The 26,373-nt window shown below is 44.5% G+C and overlaps 1 protein-coding gene across 3 annotated transcripts in view; it reads left to right on the top strand.

The window, feature by feature from the left end:
- Nucleotides 1-26,373, top strand: part of TMC7 (transmembrane channel like 7) — a 57,142-nt gene extending 30,769 nt beyond the window's left edge. For 2 of the 3 annotated variants that reach the window (XM_039255901.1, XM_039255903.1), the window contains 11 exons: nucleotides 175-320; nucleotides 4,177-4,324; nucleotides 5,813-5,986; nucleotides 7,954-8,111; nucleotides 10,789-10,906; nucleotides 11,371-11,468; nucleotides 13,897-14,083; nucleotides 16,674-16,804; nucleotides 20,619-20,774; nucleotides 23,784-23,862; nucleotides 24,857-26,373. In XM_039255901.1, coding sequence (XP_039111832.1) covers nucleotides 175-320; nucleotides 4,177-4,324; nucleotides 5,813-5,986; nucleotides 7,954-8,111; nucleotides 10,789-10,906; nucleotides 11,371-11,468; nucleotides 13,897-14,083; nucleotides 16,674-16,804; nucleotides 20,619-20,774; nucleotides 23,784-23,862; nucleotides 24,857-24,937 — 1,476 coding nt within the window. In that variant the 3' untranslated portion in view covers nucleotides 24,938-26,373. The remainder of the gene's footprint in view (nucleotides 1-174; nucleotides 321-4,176; nucleotides 4,325-5,812; nucleotides 5,987-7,953; nucleotides 8,112-10,788; nucleotides 10,907-11,370; nucleotides 11,469-13,896; nucleotides 14,084-16,673; nucleotides 16,805-20,618; nucleotides 20,775-23,783; nucleotides 23,863-24,856) is intronic. The other variant, XM_039255902.1, reaches the window with a different exon arrangement.

Here is a 26,373-nt window from a genome sequence, read left to right as displayed (position 1 = left end):
TTTGTTCCTCAAACACTAACCCAACATGCCTTATGATTCTGGGATTGTTCTGGTGTCTGGGAATTCAGGAATGAACAATGACACTGGAATGTGAATTTCTTGAGGCAGAGACTGGTCTCCTGTTTCCTGCAGTGAATTCACCAGTCTGACCTCATGCCCTTGGCTTTGTTTCAGGGTTTTTTGGAGGACACCTGCCTCTTTTATGGACATTACACCATTGATGGGGTGAAATTTCAGAACTTCACCTATGATCTGCCTCTAGCTTATTTGTTAAGCACAATTGTCTACCTGTCCCTGAGCCTTCTTTGGATAGTGAAAAGGTAAAATTTATCTCTTCATTGTGTTGTTTTTGCATTACCCTTGATGGCTGGGGTTCATTGGAGGTCTATGGACTCTGGGAGCCATTTCCCAAAGGATGAGCAGAGTCCAGGAGAAGGATTTGGGAAGAAAGGTCGTTGAGTCTCTTGTAGGTTGGGGAGACCTGGAGGAAATGGAAGCAAACTTTGGGAGCTGGAGCAGCAGCCTGGGGTTCCGCAGTCAATCATTATTAGACACATTGGCCAGCGCCATAATGTAACCTTACCTTTGATCTGGTGTGGATGGTAATCAGGTCTTTATTGGGTTGCAAGTGTTAGAAATCCTACTCTGACTAACTGGGGTAAAGGGGAACTGATGGGCTCAGAGAAACAAGGAAGGGAGGGGAAGGGGAAGAATATAGATATGTCTTCCAAACAACCGAAAGCAAGGGCTCCTTCGTCTCGGATTCTCCTGGTGGCAGCTTCCTTACATGGACTCTCAAAGTCACAGGTTCAGAAATCCTTTCGAAGAGACTTATTGGCTCTGCTTCATTCAGGTACCCAAACCTGACCGACCCTTCAACTAAGGCCAACAGGTCAAGGTCATAGGAGAACCTCGCATTTTTTCTGGTAGACAAGTGGTTCGGTGGGAGATGCCAATTCCCAAGACATGAATAGCAAGGAATATTAATTACTTTAATTACTAACAAACAACTGTCCTAAAAAGTACCAACAGCCCAAACAATAGAAGTTGTGTATCTTTCTTACATGAAGTTCTGAATAAGGACACAGGTTACTGTGGTTAGACTCCTCAGTCATTCTGGGACTCAGGTTTACCAAAGTTCAGCCATTTTCAGCATTTGGTTGGAAGGGCAGGAAGGGAAAACAAACATGCAGGAATATCACATGGGAGGTGTTTATGGGCTAAGCCTGAAGGTGATGCACATCGCTCACATTCCATTAGTCATAGACCATAGCTAACTGCAGGGGAGGCTGGGAAATGTTCCTGGCTGGCAGCTGCTTTCTAGCACTAACATTATCCTATAGGGGAACTACAAGTTTTTGATGGACAGCTTGCTCTCTCTGCCCCAACGATGTTGGTTGGCAGGCAGGGTCATGGGTGGGTGCCTCTCTTACCCTCTGCACTGTCTATATGAGAGCATAGGTGCTGTAAGCCATGGGGCTATGAGGCGCCTTATCACAGGCCTAGAAGGGACTGGGGTGTTGAGTACTGAGTGTGCTCTCCATGGAGACTAGGAAAAAGCCCCAGAGCCTAGCTGGGCCCTCACATCCTGAGTTGGTACCCATGAAATGAAAATCAAGTGCTGTGTGTCCATCACCCACTCAAATGGGCAGCCTACGGATACAAAAAAGCAGTGGCTCATTTCAAGAGCAGAGAGATGCATGGTAAAAAAAAATGTGAGTTGATTGGACTCTCTGATTATGGCAGGGACAGATCCAAGTTTTAGGGGCCCGCAGTTTAGACAGTTTGGAGGGGCCCTCTGCAAGATGAAGAACACAAAAATGTCTTGTGTAAAGCTTGAAAAAATAAAAACAAAAGGACCATATGAACACATTGCTGGAGGTGCTTGGCTCCTTCCAAGGCCCTGGGAGAAGAAAAAAGCTTCATTAGCCAAATAGTGACGACTCCGCCTCCAGACCTTGCTCCTGCTCCTCACCTCAGGGCTCTGATTACTTCCTGGGGAAGACTGAAGGGAGGTCTGGGTGTAATGTCACAGGGAAAGCCTATCCCGGGAGGAGGAAGTGCTATTAGCAGCAAAGAGCATGGACTTTGGGGTCCAGAGACCAAGGTTCAAACGCCACTTCACATCTGTGAGCCTCATTTTCTTCACCTGTGAAATGTGCAGGCCCGGAATGGTTGTGGGAAGATTAACTGAAACAAGGCAGGTAAAGGGCTTAGTACTGGGCCTGGCACCTTCCAGACACTTAGTGAATTAAAATTACCATCGTCGTCACCATCAAATTAGCCCCTGTTCTTACCCTAACTCTCTGGATCTAGGGAAATAATTTTTCCCATCTCTGTGTCTGCTTTCTCATCTGTCAAATGTAGTTTTGGTCTAAATCAGAGGTTTTCAACTGGGATAGGAGCTTAGAATCCCCATGGACCTTTCTGAAATAACATATTTCTGGGCCCCACGTGGGATCTACTGAATTAGAAATTTCAGGGTATGAAGCTTCCTGGGAGTCAACATTTTGGAAGAGCACCCCAAGTGGTTCTGATATAAAATTTTTGCTGTGACCTTTTGACAGAATGACTGATCACTGTAATTTTCTTACACTCCTGCTGTATTCACAATGCACTACCAAATCCTAAAAATATCCCGTTTCGTCTACACAGTGTGTGGCATTTGATGTTTTTGTATCATCAAAGGCTGGGGTATATTTTTTCCAGGAAGGCATTTGAATGAATTAGAATTATGAAGTGTGCAACCGAGTGGCATCTGACCTAAACAGATGCTCACTAAATATTTGGCTATTTTACCATTTAAGTCACTTATATGTTCATTTATCTATCAATTGGATAGTGGTCATATTATGGTCCATTTATATTCCAGATATAAAAATGACCAAACAGCCAGGGTACTTGCCCTCAAGGAATTTAAAATTTAGTCAGGTTAGGGGACCTGGGCGTCACATTTGGTTAAACATCCGACTTTGGCTTAGGTCACCATCTCACAGTTTGTGAGTTCAAGCCCCACATTGGGCTCTCTGCTGTCAGCACAGAGCTCACTTCAGATCCTCTGTCTCCCTCTCTCTCTGCCCCTCCCTCACTCACACTCTCTTTCTCTCCCTCTCTCAAAAAATAAACATTAAGGGGTGCCTGCGTGGCTCAGTCGGTTAAGTGCTGATTTCGGCTCAGGTTCTCTCAGTTCATGGGTTCGAGCCCCGCATCGGGCTCTGTGCTGACAGCTAGCTCAGAGCCTGGAGCCTGCTTCAGATTCTGTTAACTCCCTCTCTCTCTGACCCTCCCCTGCTCAGGCTGTCTCTCTCTCTCAGAAATAAAAATTAAAGGGGCGCCTGGGTGGCTTAGTCGGTTAAGCGTCCAACTTTCGCTTAGGTCATGGTCTCGCGGTTCGTGGGTTCGAGCCCCGCGTCGGGCTCTGTGCTGACTGCCAGCTCAGAGCCTGGAGCCTGTTTCAGAGTCTGTGTCTCCCTCTCTCTCTGACCCTCCCCTGCTCACGCTGTCTCTCTCTCTCTCTCTCTCTCCTAGAAATAAATAAAAAATATTTTTAAAAAAAGAAATAAAAATTAAAAAAAACATTAAAAAAATAAACATTAAAATGTTTTTTAATTGAGTCAGGTTAAGGGGCTGCAAGATGATTGCAGATTAGGGTCATTGCTGTGAAGAAAATACACTAATGTGAAGTGGGGGTCACAACTTTAGATGGGGCGGCGAGGAACCTTTGGAAGGGATATTGGAGCTGAAACCTGAATGATGCGAAAGGAGCAGCCATGGAGGCAGGGGAAGAACTGCCCCAGGAGTGGGTAGAGGGTCTGTAAGTACAAAGGCCCTGGGGCCGGAGAAGTTTTTGTGTTTCTGGAAAGGAAACAAAGCACTGGTCGTTAGAGCAGAATGGCCATACGGGCGGAAAGGCCCGGTGCAGGATCTCTAGGCTGTGTTAACGAGTTTAGATTGGATTCCAGCTGTCAGAGAAGCCACTGGGCAGATGAAATGATTTTCAACAAGCCACCTGGTTAGCTGCCATGCATGTATAGAAGGGTCCAAAATGTGTCAATGTCACAGTGAGTGGAGAGTGCAGCCATGTGTCCCCCCCCTTTTTTTTTATTGTAAACTAAGCCAATCTCTGGCCTGTATGTTGTTGTTCTTCTAAGAGGGGGAATTGTGTTTTGGGGTCAGGTCAGTGGAAGGATTCAAAATCAACCTGATCCGGAGCGAGGAGCACTTCCAGAGTTACTGCAACAAGATCTTTGCCGGCTGGGACTTCTGCATCACCAGCCGCAGCATGGCGGACCTCAGGCACAGCAGCCTGCGGTATGAGCTCCGGGTGAGTGTGCCCTCACCGCCAAAGTCGTGCCTTGGAAAGTAGTGGGGAGGGGGGTGGCGGTGCAGCTTGCAGAGGAGCTGGGTCGGGGCCAGGCTGTCTCCAATGCTCAGCAAGTTTCCCCAGTGTCGGTGTCAAGAGCTTTCCACAGAGGGGGTGCCTAGGGGGCTCACTTGGTTAAGCATCCAACTTTGGTGCAGAGCCTGCTTGGGATTCTCTCTCTGCCCCTTTCCCACTTGTGCTCTCTCCCAAAATTAATAAACTTAAAAAAAAAAAAAAAAAAGAGCTTTCTGCAGAGACCACCTTCTCCTAAGCGTGGGGCTGATGGACTGGGGATTGGAGGAGATAAGAGGCACTAGGGTAGGTGGGAGGGGAGGGTGTCTTCCCTCGTTCCCTCACCACCTCATGCTGCTGTTTTTCCACCTGATGAGAACCTGTCATCATCACTTATACCAGGAGAAACAACTAAGACAGGATGCCGTGATGATAAGGTGGAGTGGTGAGAATACAAAAAGGTACAAGCGAATTTCCAGATTCATAAGGGGAGAAGAGGAACAGATAGTATTTTGACCAAACCCACCAAAAAAAGGAGGAAGGGGCGGCTGAGTGGCTCAGTGGGTTAAGTTTCCAACTTCAGCTCAGGTCATGATCTCATGGTTCATGAGTTTGAGCCCCAAGTCGGGCTCTGTGCTGACGGCTTGGAGCCTAGAGCCTGCTTGGGATTCTGTGTCTCCCTCTCTCTCTGCCTCTCCCCTGCTACTGCTCTGTCTCTCTCTCAAAAATGAATAAACGTTAAAAAAAAAAAAAAAAAAGGAGGAAGGGATAATTATACCAAAAGGATAATAAAGTAAGATGGAAGGAATCAAATCAAATGTATTATCTGTTTAAAGGAATGACACAGAGGCATCTGGCTGGCTCAGCGGATTAAGAGTCTGACTTCAGCTGAGGTCGTGATCTCACGGTTCCCAAGTTCAAGTCCCGTATTGGGCTTTTTGCTGTTAGCCTGTCAGCACAGAGCCTGCTTCGGAACCTCAGTCCTTCTCTCTCTCCCTCTGCCCCACTCATGTACCCTCTCTCTGTGTCTCTCAAAAAATAAATAAAACATTTTAAAAATTAAAGGAATGGCACACAGTACATATAAGTAATGTCATACACTTGGTGGGGATGAGCACTGAGTGTTATGTGGAAACTAATTTGACGATAAACTATTTGTAAAAAAAAAAAAAAGTAATGTCATGAATAGGTTATGCTTCTGTTTTCACATTTATTATGATATCTAACTGTAGCCTTAAATAGGAGGCTTTACCTTGACATAGGTCTTTAGCAGACATGAAAACTAGTTGGGCTTGGTCTGGGAAGATATCTGGGGGGAGATGAATGCTTAAAGAAGGTCTTCTAGATGGCTGGATACGGTATGGCGATGAATCACGGGTTCAGCCCCTGAATATCTCTTCACCCCGTGCTCACAGATGAGTTTCCTTTGGCCCTCAGGCAGATCTGGAGGAAGAAAGAATACGGCAGAAAATAGCAGAAAGGACCTCAGAAGAAACGATACGGATTTACTCTTTGAGACTGTTTTTGAACTGCATTGTTCTGGCCGTTTTAGCCGCGTGCTTTTATGCAATTTATAGAGCAACGATATTCTCACAAGAGCACATGAAAAAAGTGAGTACTCTGTGAAAATCATTTTAATTTTTACTCTGGCTGGACATGTTGTAGGCCAAGTGCATTATCTGAGGTGGATATAAGTTTGGCTGATATAACAGAGAACTGAAAATCAGAGGTGACCAATTTCCACTTTTATTTTGTTTTATCTATCTATCTATTTATCTATATCTATCTATCTATCTATCTATCTATCTATCTATCTATCTATCTATCTATTTTTAAAGTAGGCTACATGCCCAGTGGGAAGCCCAACATAGCGCTTGAACTCACAACCCTGAGATCAAGATCTGAGCTGAGATAAAAAGTTGGACTAAGCTTAACTGACTGAGCTACCCAGGAGCCCACAATTTCCACTTTTAATAAAAATACAAAAATATCCAAAAAGAGTGTTTGGAATTCCTCCTGGAATCCACATGATTCAAAATTCAGGCTTGGCTGTCTACATTTAATTGCCAGTTCCACTACTTACTAGGTAGGGCCCCAGTTTACCTAAAATAGCAGTGCTTTTAGGGCCACCTGGGTGGCTCAGTCAGTTAATCGTCTGATTTCAGCTCAGGTTATTTTTTTTTTAATTTAAAAAAATGTTTTATTTATTTTTGAAAGAGAGAGAGAGAAACAGGAGAGGGACAGAAAGAGAGGGAAACACAGAATCCGAAGACAGGCTCCAGGCTCTGAGCTAGTTATCAGCACAGAGCCTGACATGGAGCTCGAACCCACAAACCGTGAGATCATGACCTGAGCTGAAGCCAGACACTTATCCGACTGAGCCACCCAGGCGCCCCTCAGCTCAGGTTATGATCTCACAGTTTGTGAGTTCGAGCCCCACATCAGGCTCTGTGCTGACAGCTTAGAGCCTGGAGGCTGCTTCACATTCTGTGTCTCCCTCTCTCTCTCTGCCCCTCCCCAGCTCGTACTCTGTCTCTTTCTCAAAAATAAATAAAACAACAAAAAAAAAATTTAATAGCAGCAGTTTTAAAAATCCAAGTTAGTCTGCTGGCTCTGCTTCATGAAATCAGTCTTTGAGGGCCCAGGTTCATTCCTCTTGTGGCCTTGCCATCTTTAGGGTGCGTTCTCTTCTATACGGTACAAGATAGTTGAACACGTCCACATTCTAGCCAGTGGGAAGGAAGTGAAGGGGTCAGGGAAGGCATACCCTTTCCTTCAAGGGCAAGACCTGGTGCTTGCACTTGAAACTTCCACTCACATCCCTGATGGCTGTATCTAGCTATAAGGGAGGCCAGGAAATATAGTTTTATCCCAGATAGCCATTATGTGACCAAGTAGTCTATTATTCTGAAAGGAGGGACTGACTAGTCCAAATCAGTTATGACTATGGCCTTGAAAATACTTTAAATTGCCCATTAATACAGACTCCACAGATTTTCTTTCTTTTTTTAAATGTTTATTTATTTTGGGGGGTGGACAGGGGGAGAGAGAGAGGGAGAGAGAGAGAGAGCGAGCATGAGTGGGGGAAGGTTAGAGAGAGAGGGAGAGAGAGAATCCCAAGCAGGCATCACACTCAGCATGCAACCTGATTCAGGGCTTGATCTCATGACCATGAGATCATGACCTGAGCCGAAATCAAGAATCAGATGCTTAACTGACTGAGCCACCCAGGTACCCGCCCCATCCATGGATTTTTTTTCAATACTTGACCCTAATTAATACAATAGACTTAATTTTTCTTCCTGTGGTACTAGAGCCCAGTTCCTCTATTTGAACACCCAAGGAATGAAGTGGCTTATGTTTATGGACCACGTTGAATGACATATATGTTTTTTTCTGCTTGTTTTCTAAATATGTATAGTTGAGTTCTTTTTGTTTGTTTGTTTCTTCCAGTTTTATTGCGATATGGCTGACATATAGCATATATGGCGCTCAGCATGATGACTTGACATACTTACAGTTCAGTCCCTTCAAGGTTGATTCATTTGTGATATGACTTCCCTTTGTTATCTTCACAGGAAATTGACAAGATGGTGTTTGGAGAGAACCTTCTGATACTGTACCTGCCTTCTATTGTGATCACGTTGGCCAATTTTATCACCCCAATGATCTTTGCCAAGATCATCCACTATGAGGATTACTCCCCAGGCTTTGAGATCCGGCTGACAATTCTTAGGTAATGCCTAGACATGCCAAGCAGATCACCACCTGCCCCCTTTCTTGCCCATTGCTGACTAATTGTGGCACCTTCTTCTGATGAGCCAAGAATCCTCTAAAGCCTTCAGACAGCTCCTGTGAATGAATCAGTGTGTGCCCATGCGGTGAAGTCTCTTTGACTCAAGCATGTACTCAGCGGTACTATGTTTTGTGATCATGTGTTAGGATATCGACAGCTGAGGGCATACGGTGGGAGCCCTGGGAGGCGGTGTTGCTCGGAAGATGTTAGAAATGACAAGTGTTGACCAGCAGGGGGGAGAGGGAATGAGAGAGAGAGAGAAAGGATAAAGCGTATCTTATTGGAGATGTTGGCCGCTGGGGCTCAGTCCTACTGGACAGCTAGGAGTTGGGTAGGAAAGCTCTGAAGAGTTCCCATCCAACAAGGTGTTCATCCTGGACTTCCTAAAGATGGCTGGCTCCCAGAGGCCTTAACTCCGCCACGCTCCCACCTCCTACCCCGATGCATGGGCCTCGTGAGGAGAGGGGAGGAGAGTCACCAGGGGTTAGGACACGAACCTGCCCAAGGCATCTTCCGGTGTAGTGAGTACCAGGTACAGTGAGTCAGTGAGTGTAAGTCACCGACTAGATGCGCTACAGCTGATTTCTTATAACTTGTTGTAAATATCTCTCTTCATTCTTAATAAATAGTTTCTTAGAAGAAAGAAAGAAACGGCAGCTGTAACACAGGGTCTGGGGAGCTAACGCAAATGAGCTGAAGAGGACCAGTTGGGGACTGTGTAAAATAGAGTGTTTCATGCCTCAGAGGGTATTTGCATGTTAAAAACAAAACAAAACAAAACTTTTTATTTTATTTTATTTAAAAAAAATTTTTTTTAACGTTTTATTTATTTCTAGGAGAGAGAGAGAGATAGCGTGAGCAGGGGAGGGTCAGAGAGAGAGGGAGTCACAGACTCTGAAATAAGCTCCAGGCTCTGAGCTGGCAGTCAGCACAGAGCCCGACGCGGGGCTCAAACCCACGAACCGCGAGATCATGACCTAAGCAAAAGTCGGATGCTTAACTGACTAAGCCACCCAGGTGCCCCAAAACAAAACTTTTTAAAAAAAATGTTTATTCATTTTTGAAAGAGAGACAGTGCATGAGTGGGGGAGGGGCAGAGAGGGGGAGACACAGAATCTGAAGCAGGCTCCAGGCTCTGAGCTGTCAGCACAGAGCCCAACGTGGGGCTTGGACTCATGAACCAGGAGATCATGACCTGAACCAAAGTCAGATGCCCGACCGACTAAGCCACCCGGGTACCCCCAAAACTTTTTATTTTGGAAAATTTCAAACAGAAGGTATAATGAACCCCCCATATGCCCCTCACGCAGTTTCAAGCATTCCCAACATATTGCCAATCTTGTTTCATCTGTCCCCCTGCCCAACTTTTACTGGATAATTCTACCAAAATCTTACTTCACCTTTTTTTTTCTTCCCTTAACATACTCTCATCATACCTCATAAAATCAAGCCAGTTCCCTGATGAAGTTGCAAATGGCCTTCTAGGATTGTTTTCTTCAAACCAGGATCCAACTAGGATCCATATGCTACATTTAGTTATCTCTTAAGCTTCCTTTATTCTTGTAAGAATTCCCCTTTTTCTTCTTTATGCCATTGATTTGGGAGAGACACCGGGCATTTGTCCCGTAGAATATCCCCTAGTGTGGATTTAGTTCATTGTTTCTTCGTGGTGTATTGTATCATCCTGTTGCCTACAGTCGCTATAAACTGTGTCAATTCTGACTTTTCCATTAGGTTCCATTTTTAGTTATGGGCCCTTCCCCAGTGGTGCTGGGTCCTCACATTTCACCAGGACAGACATAATGTTAGGTGGCAGGCTACGTATCCAGAAGAGTGAGCAGATGTGTGGCTTCGCTCCCCACCAACTTTTTCATATTTCTATTTTTTTTTTACAAGCAAACAATAGAAAAGCATTAACTTAAAAAAAGAGTTAGCCCACTCTGTCCTCCTGTCTTTATTTTTTAGAGAAAGAGAGAGTGCATGAGAGGGGCAGAGAGAGAGGGAGACAGAGAATCCCAAGCAGGCTCCGCACTGTCAGCGCAGAGCTTGACACAGGGCTTGAACTCACAAACGCTGTGAAATCAAGAGTCGGACGCTGAGCCGACTGAGCCGCCTAGGGGCCCCCGCACTCCTGTTCTGACTCCTGTTCCCTAGAAATAGGATCCTATTTAAGTGACGCTCTGTAACATGATGTTTCCACTTCCCAATATATCACACATCTCTCAAAGCTTATACTTAGGAGATACAATTAGTCCCCTTCAGGAGTGCGTAATGTTCTGTAGTGTGGCCACGTCATCATGGATGCAGGAATTCCCAGCTTTTTTTTATCTATTTCCCCCTGCCATTTAAAAAATTGTGGCAAGTTCTATATATAGCATGAAATTTCCCCCTTGAGATATTTTTAAGTGTACAATCCAGTGGCAGTAAGTACATTCCCAGTGTTGTGCCACCAGCACTACCATCCATTTCCAGAACGTTCTCATAATCCCGAACAGAAACTCTCTAAAGAAACTCCCTTGCTTTGAAGCTTTTTCGCTCGCTCGTAGCTTCAGTTCCAAGGAGCCAGCCTACCCGAGGCCTCCTCATCCCGTCCCCCCGCCCCTCTCTTTCCCTGCAGGTGTGTGTTCATGCGGCTGGCCACCATCTGTGTGCTGGTCTTCACCCTGGGCTCCAAGATTACATCCTGTGGGAACTACTCCTGTGAGCTCTGTGGCTACAACCAGAAACTCTACCCGGTGAGGCTGCAGGGAGGGGAGTGTCCTCAGGGTGAGTCATCCTCAGGTGACAGGCTCAAGGTCGAGAGAACAGCCCTCAGCTCTGGGTTTGAATCCCCGTCGATCCGCTTTCCTGCTGTATAGCAGAGCCTGACGCTGCAGACACGTCTATAGGCTTGAAAACCAAAGTCTGTGCTGGAGCTCAGAGGGGCGTCTGCTGGGCGTCTGGTAGGGTCTGGGGGCGAAAAGGGCTTTGAAAGGAGTCTGAGAACCTCGCTTTCTCTGCCCCAAGTTGGGCCTCTTTTCTCTCTCTCTCTCTCTTTTATTTCTCTTTCTTTCTTTCTTTTTTTTTTTTTTCCGATTTTATTTTTAAGTAACCTCTCCACCCAATATGGGGCTCGAACCCACAACCCCGAGGTCCAGAGTGCATGCCCTACCAACCGAGCTCCAGGGCCCTCATTTTCTCTTTATCTCTTTGGTTCCAGTGTTGGGAGACCCAAGTTGGGCAGGAAATGTACAAGCTCATGATCTTCGACCTCATCATCATCTTGGCTGTGACACTTTTTGTGGATTTTCCTAGAAAGTAAGTGTGAGGGATACCCCTCTTATTTCCCCCTACCCCTCCGACCCCAGTCCAGTGCGGACAGAAATTACCAACAACCACAGAGTGACTTTTAACTGGCTCCAGGCCATTGACCTCCAGGCCCATCAGGTGCCCCCTTGAAAGGCAGCATGAACAGAAATGGTGCTGGTTTCCAGGAGTCTTCCTCGGAGCGGACTTCCGGCCATTAGCACAGCCACTATGAAGGGAGACCCTCCAGGTTCACACCCTGGCACTGCCACTTGCTGGTCGTGTGACCTTGGGCAAGTTATTTAAGCTCTGTACCTCTTTTCCCACCTGCAGAATGGGGATAGTAGTATTGGCCACTTCATAGCACTGTTGTGAGGATTACATGAGAAAATGCAGAGATAAGTACTGAGCAGTCAACAAAATATTAACTAGCACATGATCACCATTGTTTAAAAAAATTAAAAAAAAAATTAATGTTTATTTGAGAGAGAGACAGACAGACATGAGCAGGGGAGGGGCAGAGAGAGGGAGCCACAGAATCTGAAGCAGCCTCCAGGCTCTGAGCCGTCAGCACAGAGCCTGATGTGGGACTTGAACTCATGAACTGTGAGATCATGACCTGACTCAAAAGTCGGATGCTCAACCGACTGAACCACCCAGATGCCCCACATGATCGCCATTATTATGTTTTAATCATCATATTATTATTGGCATCTCCTTGAGCCTTAAGCAAAACTGTTTACTTAGCTACTTTTTTTATGCACATGTACAAATTATTCAGGCATGTCAGAAGTCTAGTAAGCCCTTCAAAATCAACTAAACCTAAAAAAAAAACCTAAATGAATATGACATGAATGTGTGCTTATTAAAAATATTAAATATTTAGTATTTAAATAAATACAGAAGTCCAGAGAATAGTGAGACTTCTCTTTTGTTACTGTCCCCCTAACTCCCCAGGCCCACCTTATTTCTCAGAGGTGACCATTGGGGCAGATCCAGGAGTCCTGGGGCACCCGGGTGGCTCAGTGAGTTAAGCATCCAACTCTTGATTTTGGCTCAGGTCATGATCTCATGGTCCGTGAGATCAACCCCTGTTTGTGAGATTGCCCCTGTGTCGTGCTGATAGCATGGAGACTTCTGGGGATTCTCTGTCTCCCTCTCCCTCTGCCCCATCCCACGCATGTGCATTCTCTCTCTCTCTCAAAAAAAAAAAATAAATAAATAAAAATAAAAACACATTTACATAGTTACATCTGTAAGTAAACACACAGTCTTCCTAGAAGTGTTCTTTTCCCCCCGTTAAAAGGGATCACAGTACATCTGCATTGGTCTGTAGCTTACCTTTTTTTCCTCCCTTGCACAAATATCATGAATAACTTTCCAGTCAGGACACATGAATTTTCATCGTTCATTTTAAGGACTGTATAATATTCCACTGTGCCTGTGGCTTATAGTTTATCAATGTTGCCCCTACTGATGGGCATTTAGGTTGTTTCCAGTATTTAAAAAAATGTTTTTAATGTTTATTGTATTTTTTTAATGTTTTTTATTTCTGAGAGAGAGAGAGAGAGAGGAAGCATGAGCATGGGAGGATCAGAGAGAGAGGGAGACACAGAATCCGAAGCAGCTCCAGGCTCTGAGTTGTCAGCACAGAGCCCGATGGGGGTCTCGAACCGACGAACCGTGAGATTGTGACCTGAGCTGAAGTCGGATGCTCAACCAACTGAGCCACCTAGGCGCAACAATGTTTATTGTATTTTTGAGAGAGAGAAAGGGAGAGACAAAGTTGGGGAGGGGCAGAGAGAGAGAGGAAGACACAGAGTCCGAAACAGGCTCCAGGCTCGAGCTGTCAGCACAGAGCCTGACACAGGGCTCGAACTCATGAACTGAAAGATCATGACCTGAGCTGAGGTTCGGGCTTAACTGACTGAGCCACCCAGGTGCCCCTGTTTCCAGTATCTTTGCTGACACATGGCAATCTACAGTGAACAGCTGTACGTGTTAGTCACAGGCCCCTGGTCCTGAAGTTTCTGTGGGAAGCTTCAGGTAGTGGTTACGCCGGGTAGTAGGATTCTCATAAGCCATTTCTGTGTGGATACATGTTACTTTTCGAGCCAGGTGGCAAGCCAGAACACGCAGACTGCCCATGTCATTAATGGTCACCACCACCTGGTGCAGTAAGTTGTGTTACAGTTCCTCTACATTCCACATGAGGAAATGAACCTCATCTAAACTTACTCGGCTGGTAAACTGTAGATCTGAGCCTCAGACTCTGGTCTTAATGATTCCAGAGTTCACGGTCTTGTGCAACTTCTGGACGTATGACTAACCAGTTTCCCTGAGAAATGTGTGTGGAAATAGCCCTGATGTGGTGGACGTGGTCCTGTGGCCTTGGCAGGTACCAGCAATCCAGGTGAGAAACTGTCCCGTTTGTTTCCAGGCTTCTGGTGACCTATTGTTCCTCTTGGAAGCTGATTCAGTGCTGGGGACAGCAGGAATTTGCCATTCCCGATAACGTTCTGGGGATTGTTTATGGGCAGACCATTTGCTGGATTGGAGCCTTTTTCTCCCCTCTTCTCCCTGCAATTGCAACCTTGAAATTCATTATCATCTTTTATGTGAAAGAGGTAAGGAAAAGGTTGGATGGGGGGCTGATATTCTGGACCATTCTTGACCTTGCTAGTCATTCGGCAATCATTTCTTTTTTTTTTTTTTTTAATGTTTTATTTATTTCTAGGAGAGAGAGAGAGACAGCGTGAGCAGGGGAGGGTCAGAGAGAGAGGGAGTCACAGACTGAAACAGGCTCCAGGCTCTGAGCTGGCAGTCAGCACAGAGCCCGACGCGGGGCCCGAACCCACGAACCACGAGATCATGACCTGAGCCGAAGTCGGACACTTAACCGACTGAGTCACCCAGGCGCCCCTCGGCAGTCGTTTCTTGACCTTGCAAGGCATTTGGCAGTTGTGTGTCTGGAGCCCCACCCACGTCCCATCAGATATATCAAAATTACATCCCTTATTTGACACATGTTTTTATTCTGGAAAAAAAGACTTTGAATGGATTTTCACATTTTTATAATTTTGAGAGTTTTCTTAAGATATTTTTTTCACTCTGGGCACCTGGGTGGCTCAGTTGGTTGAGCATCCAACTTTGGCTCAGGTCATGATCTCGCATTTCATGAGTTTGAACCCCATGTTGGGCTCTGTGCTGACAGCTCAGAGCCTGGATCCTGCTTTGGATTCTGTCTCTCTGATGATTTTTTTCTTCTCCTGTAATTTAAACGTTTTTTTTGTAGGTAACCGTCTAAAAGTTGAGTTGCAATTGATCCATCAGTTGGCAGTGACACATCTGGTGACGTTTAACAAGACATCTATTAATTTAAGTTTTATAATTTTCTGTTTGGATGTTGGAGGTATTGCATTTATTTTCAGGTCTCAGTTATTTGAGTAGCTCCTTGAAGGGCTCACAGGCTGTAAGCATTGTGCTTGAATTAAGTGCTGAATGGGTAGAGTTGCCCCGCAGATGACGAACTGATCTGGGCTTTATAACTGAGCTTGTTTTATTATTATTATTATTATTATTATTATTATTATTATTAATTATAGAAGCAATAGATGCTCAATATTAAACATTTAAACAATGTAGATATGTATGCATATCTTCCATCCCTTCCTCCAGAGGTGCCCTCTACTACTACTACTACCACAACTACTATTCATAATGACAGTAATGATAATGATAATGATAAGAATACCATGTGCCCTCCCCTGCTGAACACTTTACATAGGCTATCGTGTAATGTTTCCACACATCTTTTGAAGTAGGTGCTGACATTAATCAAATTTTATAAATCAGGAGCTGAAGTTCAGAGAGGTTAAGTAACTGGTCCAAGGTCACACAGCTTATAAGTGACTCCAGATTTACTTCACTCCAGAACCCAAGCTATTTAATCCTTAGATAAGCAGAGCCTCAAATTGAGCCAACCCAGATGTTTTGGCCTGTGAAGAATGTTCTGATGCTTTCATTTGGAAACTTCAGTTGGTTGAAGTCACAGAAGGAGACATGGATGTGAGAAAACATATAGGAATTTATTCCCTTTTCAGAAAATATTGGTTACTCCGTGCTTTCCTGGTGTGTAGCCCAGTAAAGATATGTGGGAGTAATAGAATAGGTCAGGGGCACCGGGCTGAGTTCTGACACCAGGCTTGATCAGCCAGGCACCCCTAAACAGGACACCGGGTCCGTGTCACTCACTCATTGCTGTCAGACTCAGAAGATTTTCTGGCTACTGCTAAAGTCAGAACGACTTGATGCTCCCTCCACGTAATGTATTTTTTAAAAATATTAAGGAAAAATTTTATGCCTATGACTATACCTTTCACCCCCTTTCCACTTGATATTTCCACAAGTCTTTTTTGCCCCAATGGAAATATTTGTTAATATACAGGAAAAATAAATGCTTATGAAAAATCCATGTTATGAATTGTATGTTAACATGGATCCATTTAATACACATTTAAAGTCCTATAAAGTCTTTAAAAAACTTAAATGAGATCATACAGCAAAGAGTTCTGAAATCGGCCCTTGTCATTTCACAGTGCTATCTGGGCAGGATGCAAAGTCTGTATCCTTTCTACCGGCTCGAAGTGTTGCATTGTGCAGATGCGCTTTAACCTTTAAGCGGCCCCTGTTGATAGCTCCTTCGTTGCTTCCAATTAATTACTCTCTGTTATCAGCAACGATAGCAGTAAATACCCATATACATGAACATTGGCCCATTTATTCTATTTTCTCATCAAGATGAATTCCCCAAAGCTGAGGTCTGGATTCAACATGTTTCATTTTCTTTCTTTTTTTTTTTTAATGTTTTATTTATTTCTAGGGGAGAGAGAGAGAGAGACAGCGTGAGCAGGGGAGGGTCAGAGAGAGAGGGAGTCACAGACCGAAACAGGCTCCAGGCTCTGAGCTGGCAGTCAGCACAGAGCCCGACGCGGGGCTCGAACCCACGAACTGCGAGATCGTGACCTAAGCGAAAGTCGGACGCTTAACCGACTAAGCCACCCAGGTGCCCCTCAACATGTTTCATTTTCATCTGTATTGCTGACTACTCTCCAGAAAAGTTGTACCAGTTTTCATTCCCACCGGAATGCATGAATGTGCTCATTTACTTTCCAGGAAGCTATACCCTTACTTTTCTCTTTATTTCTCTCCCCTTAGACGAGTCTTCTTTACACCTGCCGGCCCTCCCCAAGGCAGTTCAGAGCATCCAATTCTAATTTCTTCTTCCTGTTGGTGTTGCTGATAGGGCTGTGTCTGGCAATAATACCTCTGACGATCAGCATGGCACGGTAAATATGACTTTGTTTTCTAGAATGTTTCCTTGCTTCTTGACATGTCCCTTTTTTGTATTAAAGCACCCACTGTGTTCTTTATTGGCTTTCCAAACTCATGGTGTTCCACTTACGGAAGTCAGTAAGTCACTCCTAGCTTAGCCAGGCCCACCTTTGTTTTGGAATCTCTCTCTGGATGCCGGAATGTCTTGGTCCACTTCCAGAACTTGTGTTGCCAGTGTTTTAAGAGGGTGCCTCCCCAACTCCCTTTTCCTAGGACCTCTCTGCTGTTCTTCTTTTGGATCATTTCTTTGTTTCTTATTACAAAAATAATACATCTTCATCATAGAAGATTTTGGAATTCCTTCACTGTGACAAACACCTGGCTCGGTGCTAGAAGTATGGAGATGATTCGGACATGGCACAAAGAATGTAGAGTCTAAGTGTAGAATTTGGTAGGAGCAGAAGTGCTTAAGACTAGAGATCAGAAGTTGAGGATCCAGATCCCAGTGACCATATTCCCTAAGAGCATAACCATTTATACCAAAGGCCAACAAACATTTTTGGTAAAGAGGAATGCTAAATATTTAGGCTTTGTGAGCCATATGGAGTCGGTAGCAACTGTTCAACCTTCCTGTGGCATCATGAAGACAGCTGTAGACAATATACAGACTAATGGTCATGACTTATTCCAATAAAACTTTACTTATAGAAAACAGATGGTGGGCCAGATTTAGCCCGAGGGCTATAGTTTACCAATCTCTCTGACTTAGATTCTCATGGAATCCCATTTCTTCATCTTTAAATTAAAATCCTTGAGATTTTCTGTCAGATATTATTTTTTAACCAATTTGACTGTATATTTTTACTGTTTTTTGTTTTAGTAATATAGGTTATGTGTAAAAAAAAAACAATACACGGGTATAAATAAAAGAGAAACAGATTTCCCATTATCCTCCCTTCTTAGTCCCACTCTGCCAGGGTAACCACCATTAACATTTTATGAATACTTCCAGAAATTCATATGAACACTATTTATTTTTATTTTTTTATTTTTTTATAATTTTTTTTAATTTTTTTTTTTTTTTTTTATTTCTAGGAGAGAGAGAGACAGCGTGAGCAGGGGAGGGTCAGAGAGAGAGGGAGTCACAGACTGAAACAGGCTCCAGGCTCTAGGCTGGCAGTCAGCACAGAGCCCGACATGGGGCTCGAACCCACGAACCGCGAGATCATGACCTAAGCGAAAGTCGGATGCTTAACCGACTAAGCCACCCAGGCGCCCCGAACACTATTTATTTTTAAAAACAACATATAGAATAATGCTTTAGTCCTCTTTGGCAGCTTATTTTTTTCGCTTAATTTTATGATGTGCCGTTTTCCATACCAGCTCATACAGAACTCTCGGTCTTTTAAAATGTTTTTTAGTTTTGATCTTTAATATAATAAATAAATATATATTTTACATAACATAAAATATATAAAATATAAAATTCTATATGTATGTATGTAAACATATGTAATCTGTTTATATGCCACAAAATTAAAAAAAACATAAGAATATATGATGGAAACAATTTTTTAATCGTGTTTCCCAACTATTTTCTGTCTGGGAGCTGGTCATTTCACATCCTTATGTCTCTTTCAGTGGTTTTTTTTAATAGTATTATCTTTTATGAATGGATCATAAATTATTCATCCATTGCCTTAAACAATAGTTGGGTTGCTTCCAAGCATGCTTTTTTATCCATAAAAATAGGAATGCAGTGGAAAACCTCATACATAGAACTTATTATTTTAGGCCTTAATTACAGACTTTTTTCCATTGAATTTTATTTAGTTTTTCCCCAATTTTTATTTTGAAAAATTTCAAGTGTATAGAAGAGTTAAAAAAAAAAAATACCAATAATGGAGATTCATATACCCATCAACTGGATGTCCCAGTTGTTAACATTTTGCTACATTTGTTTTATCTCTCTCTCTGCATACGTTTTTATGGGTGTGATGACCCATTTGAAATTGTTAGAGGCGCCATGACACACATAAATAGTAACCTCAGACACTCCCATTTTGAGATCTGTGGGTGCACAGAAGTTACGGGCTAAATACTTGAGTGTGCAGCCCCCAGAAATAAAGGCATTCTCCTTCCCATGCATCTGCAGTAACGTCACATGTAAGAAAAGGAATACTGTCCTCCTCTTGCCATTTTCAGACTTATCCATTTGTCCCCAAATAGTCCTCCAGCCTTATTTATTTATTTATTTATTTATTTATTCATTCATTCATTTTTAAGTTTTAAAAAATGTTTTATTTATTTCTTTTTTTAATGTTTTTTTTTTTTTTAATTTATTTCTAGGAGAGAGAGAGAGAGACAGCGTGAGCAGGGGAGGGTCAGAGAGAGAGGGAGACACAGAGACTGAAACAGGCTCCAGGCTCTGAGCTGGCAGTCAGCACAGAGCCCGACGCGGGGCTCCAACCCACAAACCGCGAGATCATGACCTAAGCGAAAGTCGGACGCTTAACCGACTAAGCCACCCAGGCGCCCCTGTTTTACTTATTTCTGAGATAGAGAGAGAGCGTGAGCAGGGGAGGGTCAGAGAGAGAGGGAGACAGAGTCCGAAACAGGCTTCAGGCTCTGAGTTAGCTGTCAGCACAGAGCCTGATGCGAGGCTCGAACCCATGAACTGTGAGATCATGACCTGAGCCGAAGTTGGATGCCTAACCGACTGAGCCATCCAGGCGTCCCTATTTTTTATTTAAAAGTTTTTAAAATATTTGTTTATATTTGAGAGAGAGAGAGAGACAAAGCATGAGTGGGGGAGGAGCAGAAAGAGAAAGAGAGACACAGAATTTGAAGCAGGCTCCAGGCTCTGAGCTGTCGAACCCATGAACTGCAAAATCATAACCTGAACTGAAGCTGGATGACCGGCTGACTGAGCCACCCAGGTGCCCCTACAGCCTTATTTTTTTTTTTAATGTTTTTTTATTTATTTCTAGGAGAGAGAGAGAGAGAGAGTGAGCAGGGGAGGGTCAGAGAGAGAGGGAGTCACAGACCGAAACAGGCTCCAGGCTCTGAGCCGGCAGTCAGCACAGAGCCCGACGCGGGGCTCGAACCCACAAACCACGAGGTCATGACCCAAGCGAAAGCCGGACGCTTAACCGACTAAGCCACCCAGGCGCCCCACCTACAGCCTTATTTTTAAAATGAGGATCTTATCTAGGGCGCCTGGGTGGCTCAGTTGGTTGAGTGTCTGACTCTTGATTTCAGCTCAGGTAATGAGATAGAGCTCCACTTGAGTCTCCACACTGAGCGTGGAGCCTGCTTAGGATTCTCTCTCTCTCTCTCTCTCTCTCTCTCTCTCTCTCTTTCTCCCCCCACCGCCAGCCCTTCTCCCCGGCTCACATGCTGTCTCTCTAAAATAAAGTAAAAAAGAAATTAAAAAAAAAAAACCATGAGTATCTTTTGAGTTTTACCCATTGTTTTTCATTGCCATGTCCCCTTATTCTCCTTTAATCTTTAATTCTTTGAAGAGTTGTTTCCTCATCTGCAACCTAAGAGATTGGTGAACAAAATCACCACCACCTTCTGGATCCATTTGATTGCTGTCTTACAGTGTCATTTAACTCGCTCTTCTGTGCTAAATTTCCTGTAAACTGGGAGTCAGTCTACAGATTAGATGGAATTTCAGCATCAGCATTTTTGATCAGAATATTCCAGAAGGCCCATAAGATCAAGCTGTTCCTCACAGGAACAAAAGCCCATGGCCAGGTGGAGGAGCGACCTCAGCCTGTGCTGCCTGCCACACCCTAAGCTCCTTGGTCTTTGTCCCGGCAGCATCCCTTCCTCAAAAGCCTGTGGGCCATTCACCAACTTCAACACCACCTGGGAGGTGGTCCCCAAGACAGTGAGCACCTTTCCCAGCTCACTGCAGTCCCTGGTCCATGGAGTCACGTCGGAAGCCTTTGCAGTGCCTTTCTTCATGATCATCTGGTGAGTAAGAGCCGCTTAGACCCTTGTGACGACCCTCCATTGAGACAGGTGGACCCTTGTCCGCTGGGAAGTGGGAGCTCACCTGCTACACTTGGGAAGTTACTAAACCTCGGGGAGCCTCACTTTCCCATCTCTAAAATGGGCATAATAATGGTGATTCTTTACGAGGGTCATTGAGTGGGTTCAGTAGGATCCTGTAGGTGAAGCACTATGCCTGACATAAAAACCCAATAAATATTGTCTATTAATATTACCGATTATTCACAAAATTGCTGGCTCTTTGATAAAGGAAGTCATTACTGGGCAGAGAGAAGAGCACCAGGTTAGGCACATGCACTTGAACCCTGGCTCTACTACTTATAAGTAGTCTGTGTTCTTTCTGTGCCTCCATTTCCTCACCTGGAAAATGGGGGTGAGAATGGCACTTACTTTGTAAGGTTGTGACATGAAGGAAATGTGGTTAATGATGTAAAATGCTGGTGCGCCTGGGTGGCTTAGTCAGTTAACTGACTTCAGCTCATGTCATAATCTCATGGTTCGTGAGTTCGAGCCCTATGTCCTTGGGCTCTGTGCTGACAGCTCAGAGCCTGGAGCCTGTTTGGGAGTCTGTGTCTCCCTCTGCTGCCCCTTGCCCACTCACTCGCTCTCTCTCTCTCTCTCAAAAATAAACAAACTTTAAAAGACTTTTTAAAAAATGTAAAATGCTTAGCAGAGGACCTGGCCCTTAGTAAAGGCTCAGTAAATGACAGGTGATATATGTCAGGGTGACAAGAGTCTTTGCTGCATAGTGAATGATTTTGTGTGTTACGGTAATTTTAATCACAAATGTACATTGAGGGCTTACTGTGTGGTGGCTGTTGTTCTAATTACAGTCTTACAGTCTCCCCTCATTATTCCCAGGTTTCAGGTTTTTTTTTTTTTTTTTCTGTATCGTGAGTATGCCTACTTGCTAAAATATTTTACAGTCCCAAAAATCAGTACATGAGGCAATCAATCTCGTGGTCATTTGTGGACTTGCACAGAATAGCAAAAAATTGGAGTCCCCCAAAAGGCATTGTCTTAGTCTGTCTGGGCTGCTATAACAAAATATCATACACTAGGTGGCTTATAAACAACAGAGATTTCTTTCTTACGGTTCTGGAGGCTGTGAGTCCCAGATCAGCATGGTGAGGGGAGAGCCCTTTCTCTTCTGGCTTGCAGACTTCTGGTGTCCTCACATAGCAGAAGGGCTGAGCTAGCTCTCTGGGGTCCCTTTTATCAGGGCACTAATGCCATTTGTGAGGGACCTAATCACCTCCCAGAAGCCCCACCTTCTAATGCCATCACCTTGGGATTAGGATCTCAGTGTATGGATTTTGTGGGCAAAGAAACATTCAGACCATAGCATGCATGTAACCAGCTGAGGTCAGACAAGGCAATAAGCCTGCCATCTTGTTTCAGCTTTCATACTATAAATGTCTTTTGTGATCTATTTAGTGTCATGTTCCTTGCATTTTGTGCTTTTGGTGGCTCATTTCCCTGTATAAAATGGCCAAAGTGCTTCTCGTATTCCTAAGTGCAAGGAGGCTGAGATGTGCCTTACAAAGAAAATCTGTATGTCAGATAAGCTTCATTCAGGCATGGGCTGTGGTGCTGTTGACACTAAGTTCAGAGTTAAGGAATCAACAATAAAGACAAATACAGTATCTTTAAATAAAAGCAAGATTATGTATTGATAACTTACTTTCTCAAGGAATAAGAAACATAAACAAGGTATTGATCAGTTGACAAGTGTTGTGACCAGTGACTCAAGGAACCTCGCCCTGTATTTCCCCTAGGGCCATTGGCTCAGCATTCACTAATCAGTGTTCCTGGAAGCTTTATAGAACTAGCACAAATAACTAGAACTCATTGTACCTGGCATGTATTAACTATAATGAAATCGTCACAGTTACCCCATGAATGAGATATTCTTACAGTAAAACGCCACCCAATGCAAGAAGTGAGCTCCAAAAATGTATTTGTTAAAGGCATGGTACTTTTGATGAAATTAACAGCATGGCTTGGGGGAGCTGCGCAACCAGCTTTGAATCTGAGGATCCCAGCGACTCCTGCCTAGTGCGTTTACTCCAGCTGTCGTTTGGCTAATGCCATCTGATGGTGGTTACCTGATCTGGCCATTCTTGTCCTGTGGCTGTGGTATCTCCTAGAAGAGTTTCATTGATATAGGTGATTCCAGCGGCCCTTATTTCCTGAGCCATATCCGGAGAGATTGGACAGGAAACCGCCTCCCCTTCATGGAATGGAATGAGGTTGCCTACTCTTTTCCTGGGGGCTCGCTCTCCACTCCGCTTGCCCCTCACCCCAAAGACAATCATTTCAACCACCACTTTGAGATCTGGGACTACATGGAAGATAGGAGTCAATTGCCAATTGCTTTTATTCAAAAATGTATTATCCTAATGGAAACCAATTTGACAATAAACTATTTGTAAAAAAAAAAAAAAAAAAAGTATTATCCTAGGCTGTTTGTCCCTGGGTTTTACTATATTATCTCCATTTTACAAATGAGGAAACTGAGGCCAGGGAAGTTCCACAGTGATTATCTATAGCCAGTGCATTCTGTACAGAGCTGACTTTCTGGACCATTTCCCTCTCTCTCCCTATCATACTGCAGGTACCGAGGGAGCAGCAACAAATTTTAATATTAGCTTAAAAAGCATGGCACGAATCAGTCTTTGCTACTGCTGCCAGTGCAGAACCCCTCAGGGGCCATTTCTGATTGCCCTCTGCTTAGGATAAATGAGGATTTTCATTTCATTTCTTCTCTTTTCTTTTCCCCTCTCTCCCGTCCTTCCTTCCATCTTCCTTCCTTCCTTCTTCCTTTCAGTCCTCCCTCCCTCCCTCTTTTTTTTTTCTTTCTTTTCCTAACAACAGTAAAACTTTTCTGGGAAAAATGGATCAGGTTGTTTTTCTAGTGAGCTTCAAATGGTACAAGCTCCCTCCTGACCTCTCCACCTTGTGTTGCAGCCTCATTATGTTTTATTTCATCGCCCTCGCCGGAGCACACAAGCGGGTGGTTGTCCAGCTCCGAGAGCAGCTGTCCCTGGTAAGGAAGAGCAGGTCATGGCTGGGGACCTTTACCCAGGACACCTAACAGAAAGTGGCACTTTTCCCAGGGAGAGGGTGGAATGCTGTGGCCCCACTCGCCACCACTTCCCCAAACTCTGCGTTCAGGCCAGGCCTTCTCTGGCTTCATTCATTCATGGGCTCATCCAGTCCTTTAACATGTCTGTTGATCACTCCCTGTTCCTCACACTGTGCTGGGATACTGTGGTGACCAAGGGAGACAATATTGCTGAATAGTTACAGGAAAATGCTAAGTTCCAGTAGCAGTAGCTGCTATAAAGAGAACACAGACAAGATGAGTGGCCATCTGCTGCTGTCGATGGTGACCACCAAGCCCACTTTGAGGCGGTAACATTGGAGCTGAGACGTGAAAGCTATGGGAGGTCTTGGGGATGAGAGTAGCAGGCAGAGGCGACAGCGAGGGCACCCCTGGGGCTGGACGATGGTGGATTCCCAGCTGGAGTCACAGCATAGTCTGACGGCTCTGTTAAGAAATTTGGGTTTAATTCTGAGTGTGATGGGAAACCTGTGAAGTGTGTTCAGTAGCAGTACATTTTTTTTTCATGTTTGTTTATTTTTGAGAGAGAGAGAGCATGTGAACGAAGGTGGGGCAGAGAGAGAGAGGGAGACAGAATCCGAAGCAGGCTCCAGGTTTTCAGCTGTCAGCACAGAGCCTGAAGTGGGGCTTGAACCCACAAACCGCAAGATTGTGACCTGAGCCGAAGTCGGTGCTTAACCAACAGAGCCGTCCTGGCGCCCCCTGATGTACATTTTTACAAGATTGTTGGCTACTTTGTGGACAAGGGGCCGTGGAGGGGCAGGAGTGCCAAAGGCAGACCAGTTTGGAGGCCATTACAACCATCCAGGGGTTAGGATCCTTAACCGAGAGTCTGACAGGTAATTTATTAGGTTGAAAAGATGATAGATGTTTCCAAATATATTGAATAAGCTCTTGTACCCATCTTCGTCTTTAGGAAAGTCGTGACAAGCGTTATCTAATCCAGAAACTAACAGAAGCCCAGAGGGATATGAAGAACCGTCTAGACTGGCAGTGAGGATCCTGCTGCGTGTCGCTCAGAAGGGGACCTGCTGAGCCTACCGAATCCACCTGGGTTTGGAGCAGAGATTTTAAAATATATCTTTCTGGAGTTGAGGTTTTTCCTGAAAGTAGCTCCATATTATGCAGCTGCGGTGGCCGTAACCCACCCCTGATGTCCCCCAGCCCCTCAGTAGGGCTTTGGTGACAGAAAGACCAGGCTCAGGCCTGGTTTGCCTGTAGACCAGCAGCTTGGTGACTCTCCCCCCAAAACTAACTTACTTAGCCGTTTAGGCTGATGGAACAAAAATTGAGGAGGAGGGCCCTTATATATTTTTCAAAGCTTATTTGTGTTGGCTTTTACAGTTAACTGTAGAGGTCATCCATTCATGAGCCTGGGCTCGTTCTTTTGAGCCAGGTCCTGGAGGTTTAGACTGAGAAGTGTTCCTTATGAAGTAGGAACCCTTTTAAATGGTTCTGTAGATGACTTAAAAATAAGGCCTGATATTTTTTTTTCTCATGAAGAGAAACCCTTGAATCGGGATGTTGGGAACGGATGGTGGAAACATGGAGAGAGGGGACTATGTAAGTCCAGCTACCTGGTAGTAATATAAGAGAGAACAGCCATTCCTGTCGTGTGAATAAGATTAAGCTTCAGGAGGAGGGGATTGCTGTGGATTGGGGGCCTTGACCTCTTAGTTCCTGGGCATTTTGCTGTCACCCTATTACTTGGGGGGTGGGGGAGGGGAGCCGTCTCTAAGGTGCTGGGTATCCACAGGTCTTCAGTTCCCTTCTGGTCCTGAGTTCTGAGACTTAGCAGAGGGCCCTAGGTCATCAAAATTAAGAGGCACATTTTGTCTTTGAAGTCTTCCAAACGCCATTTCCCTTCCTGCACTGGGGTCCCCATTTCTCATGGACACCTCACTTTCAGAGCCGGGCTGGAAAGGGCAGTAGAGTATGTGCACGGAGCACGGGGCTCGATGGTTTGTGTGCATGATTTGAGGATCACAGGTTGTAGAGCCTAGCCTGTGCGGGTGACCCCAAGTACACTGAATGCTGGCGTCTACAATGCCCATATCCATATGTTACGGGCTCTTGTTTTCTTGTGCCTAAAATTTTAACTTTTATTTTACAAGATAGGCAGAGTATCGCTTAAGATTTCCATTACAGCAAAAAACATATACAGTAAATACCTCATCATAAACTTACATGGAATTGTTAGCTCTGAACCTTTTAATATAAGCCTAAATTATTGTTTCACATAATCAGTTTGTGTCTTAATTATCTTCAGAATCTTTTTCAAAGTACTGAGTTTTGTAACAGACCATTGGAGCCTTTGTTCTGTTGTTTTCCTTCCCTTCACTGGCTCTAAACCTTTCCTAGGGAGTAGCCTGGAGTTTAAAGCTGGGTACCTGTTAGGGAAAGCCTGATTCCCACCCCCACCCCCAGCGCCAT

The sequence above is a fragment of the Hyaena hyaena genome, unplaced genomic scaffold, assembly GCF_003009895.1.
Source record: "Hyaena hyaena isolate Hyena2069 unplaced genomic scaffold, ASM300989v1 scaffold_550, whole genome shotgun sequence".
In the NCBI taxonomy this organism is placed as follows: Eukaryota; Metazoa; Chordata; class Mammalia; order Carnivora; family Hyaenidae; genus Hyaena; species Hyaena hyaena.
This window is presented reverse-complemented; position numbering and strand designations above follow the sequence as displayed.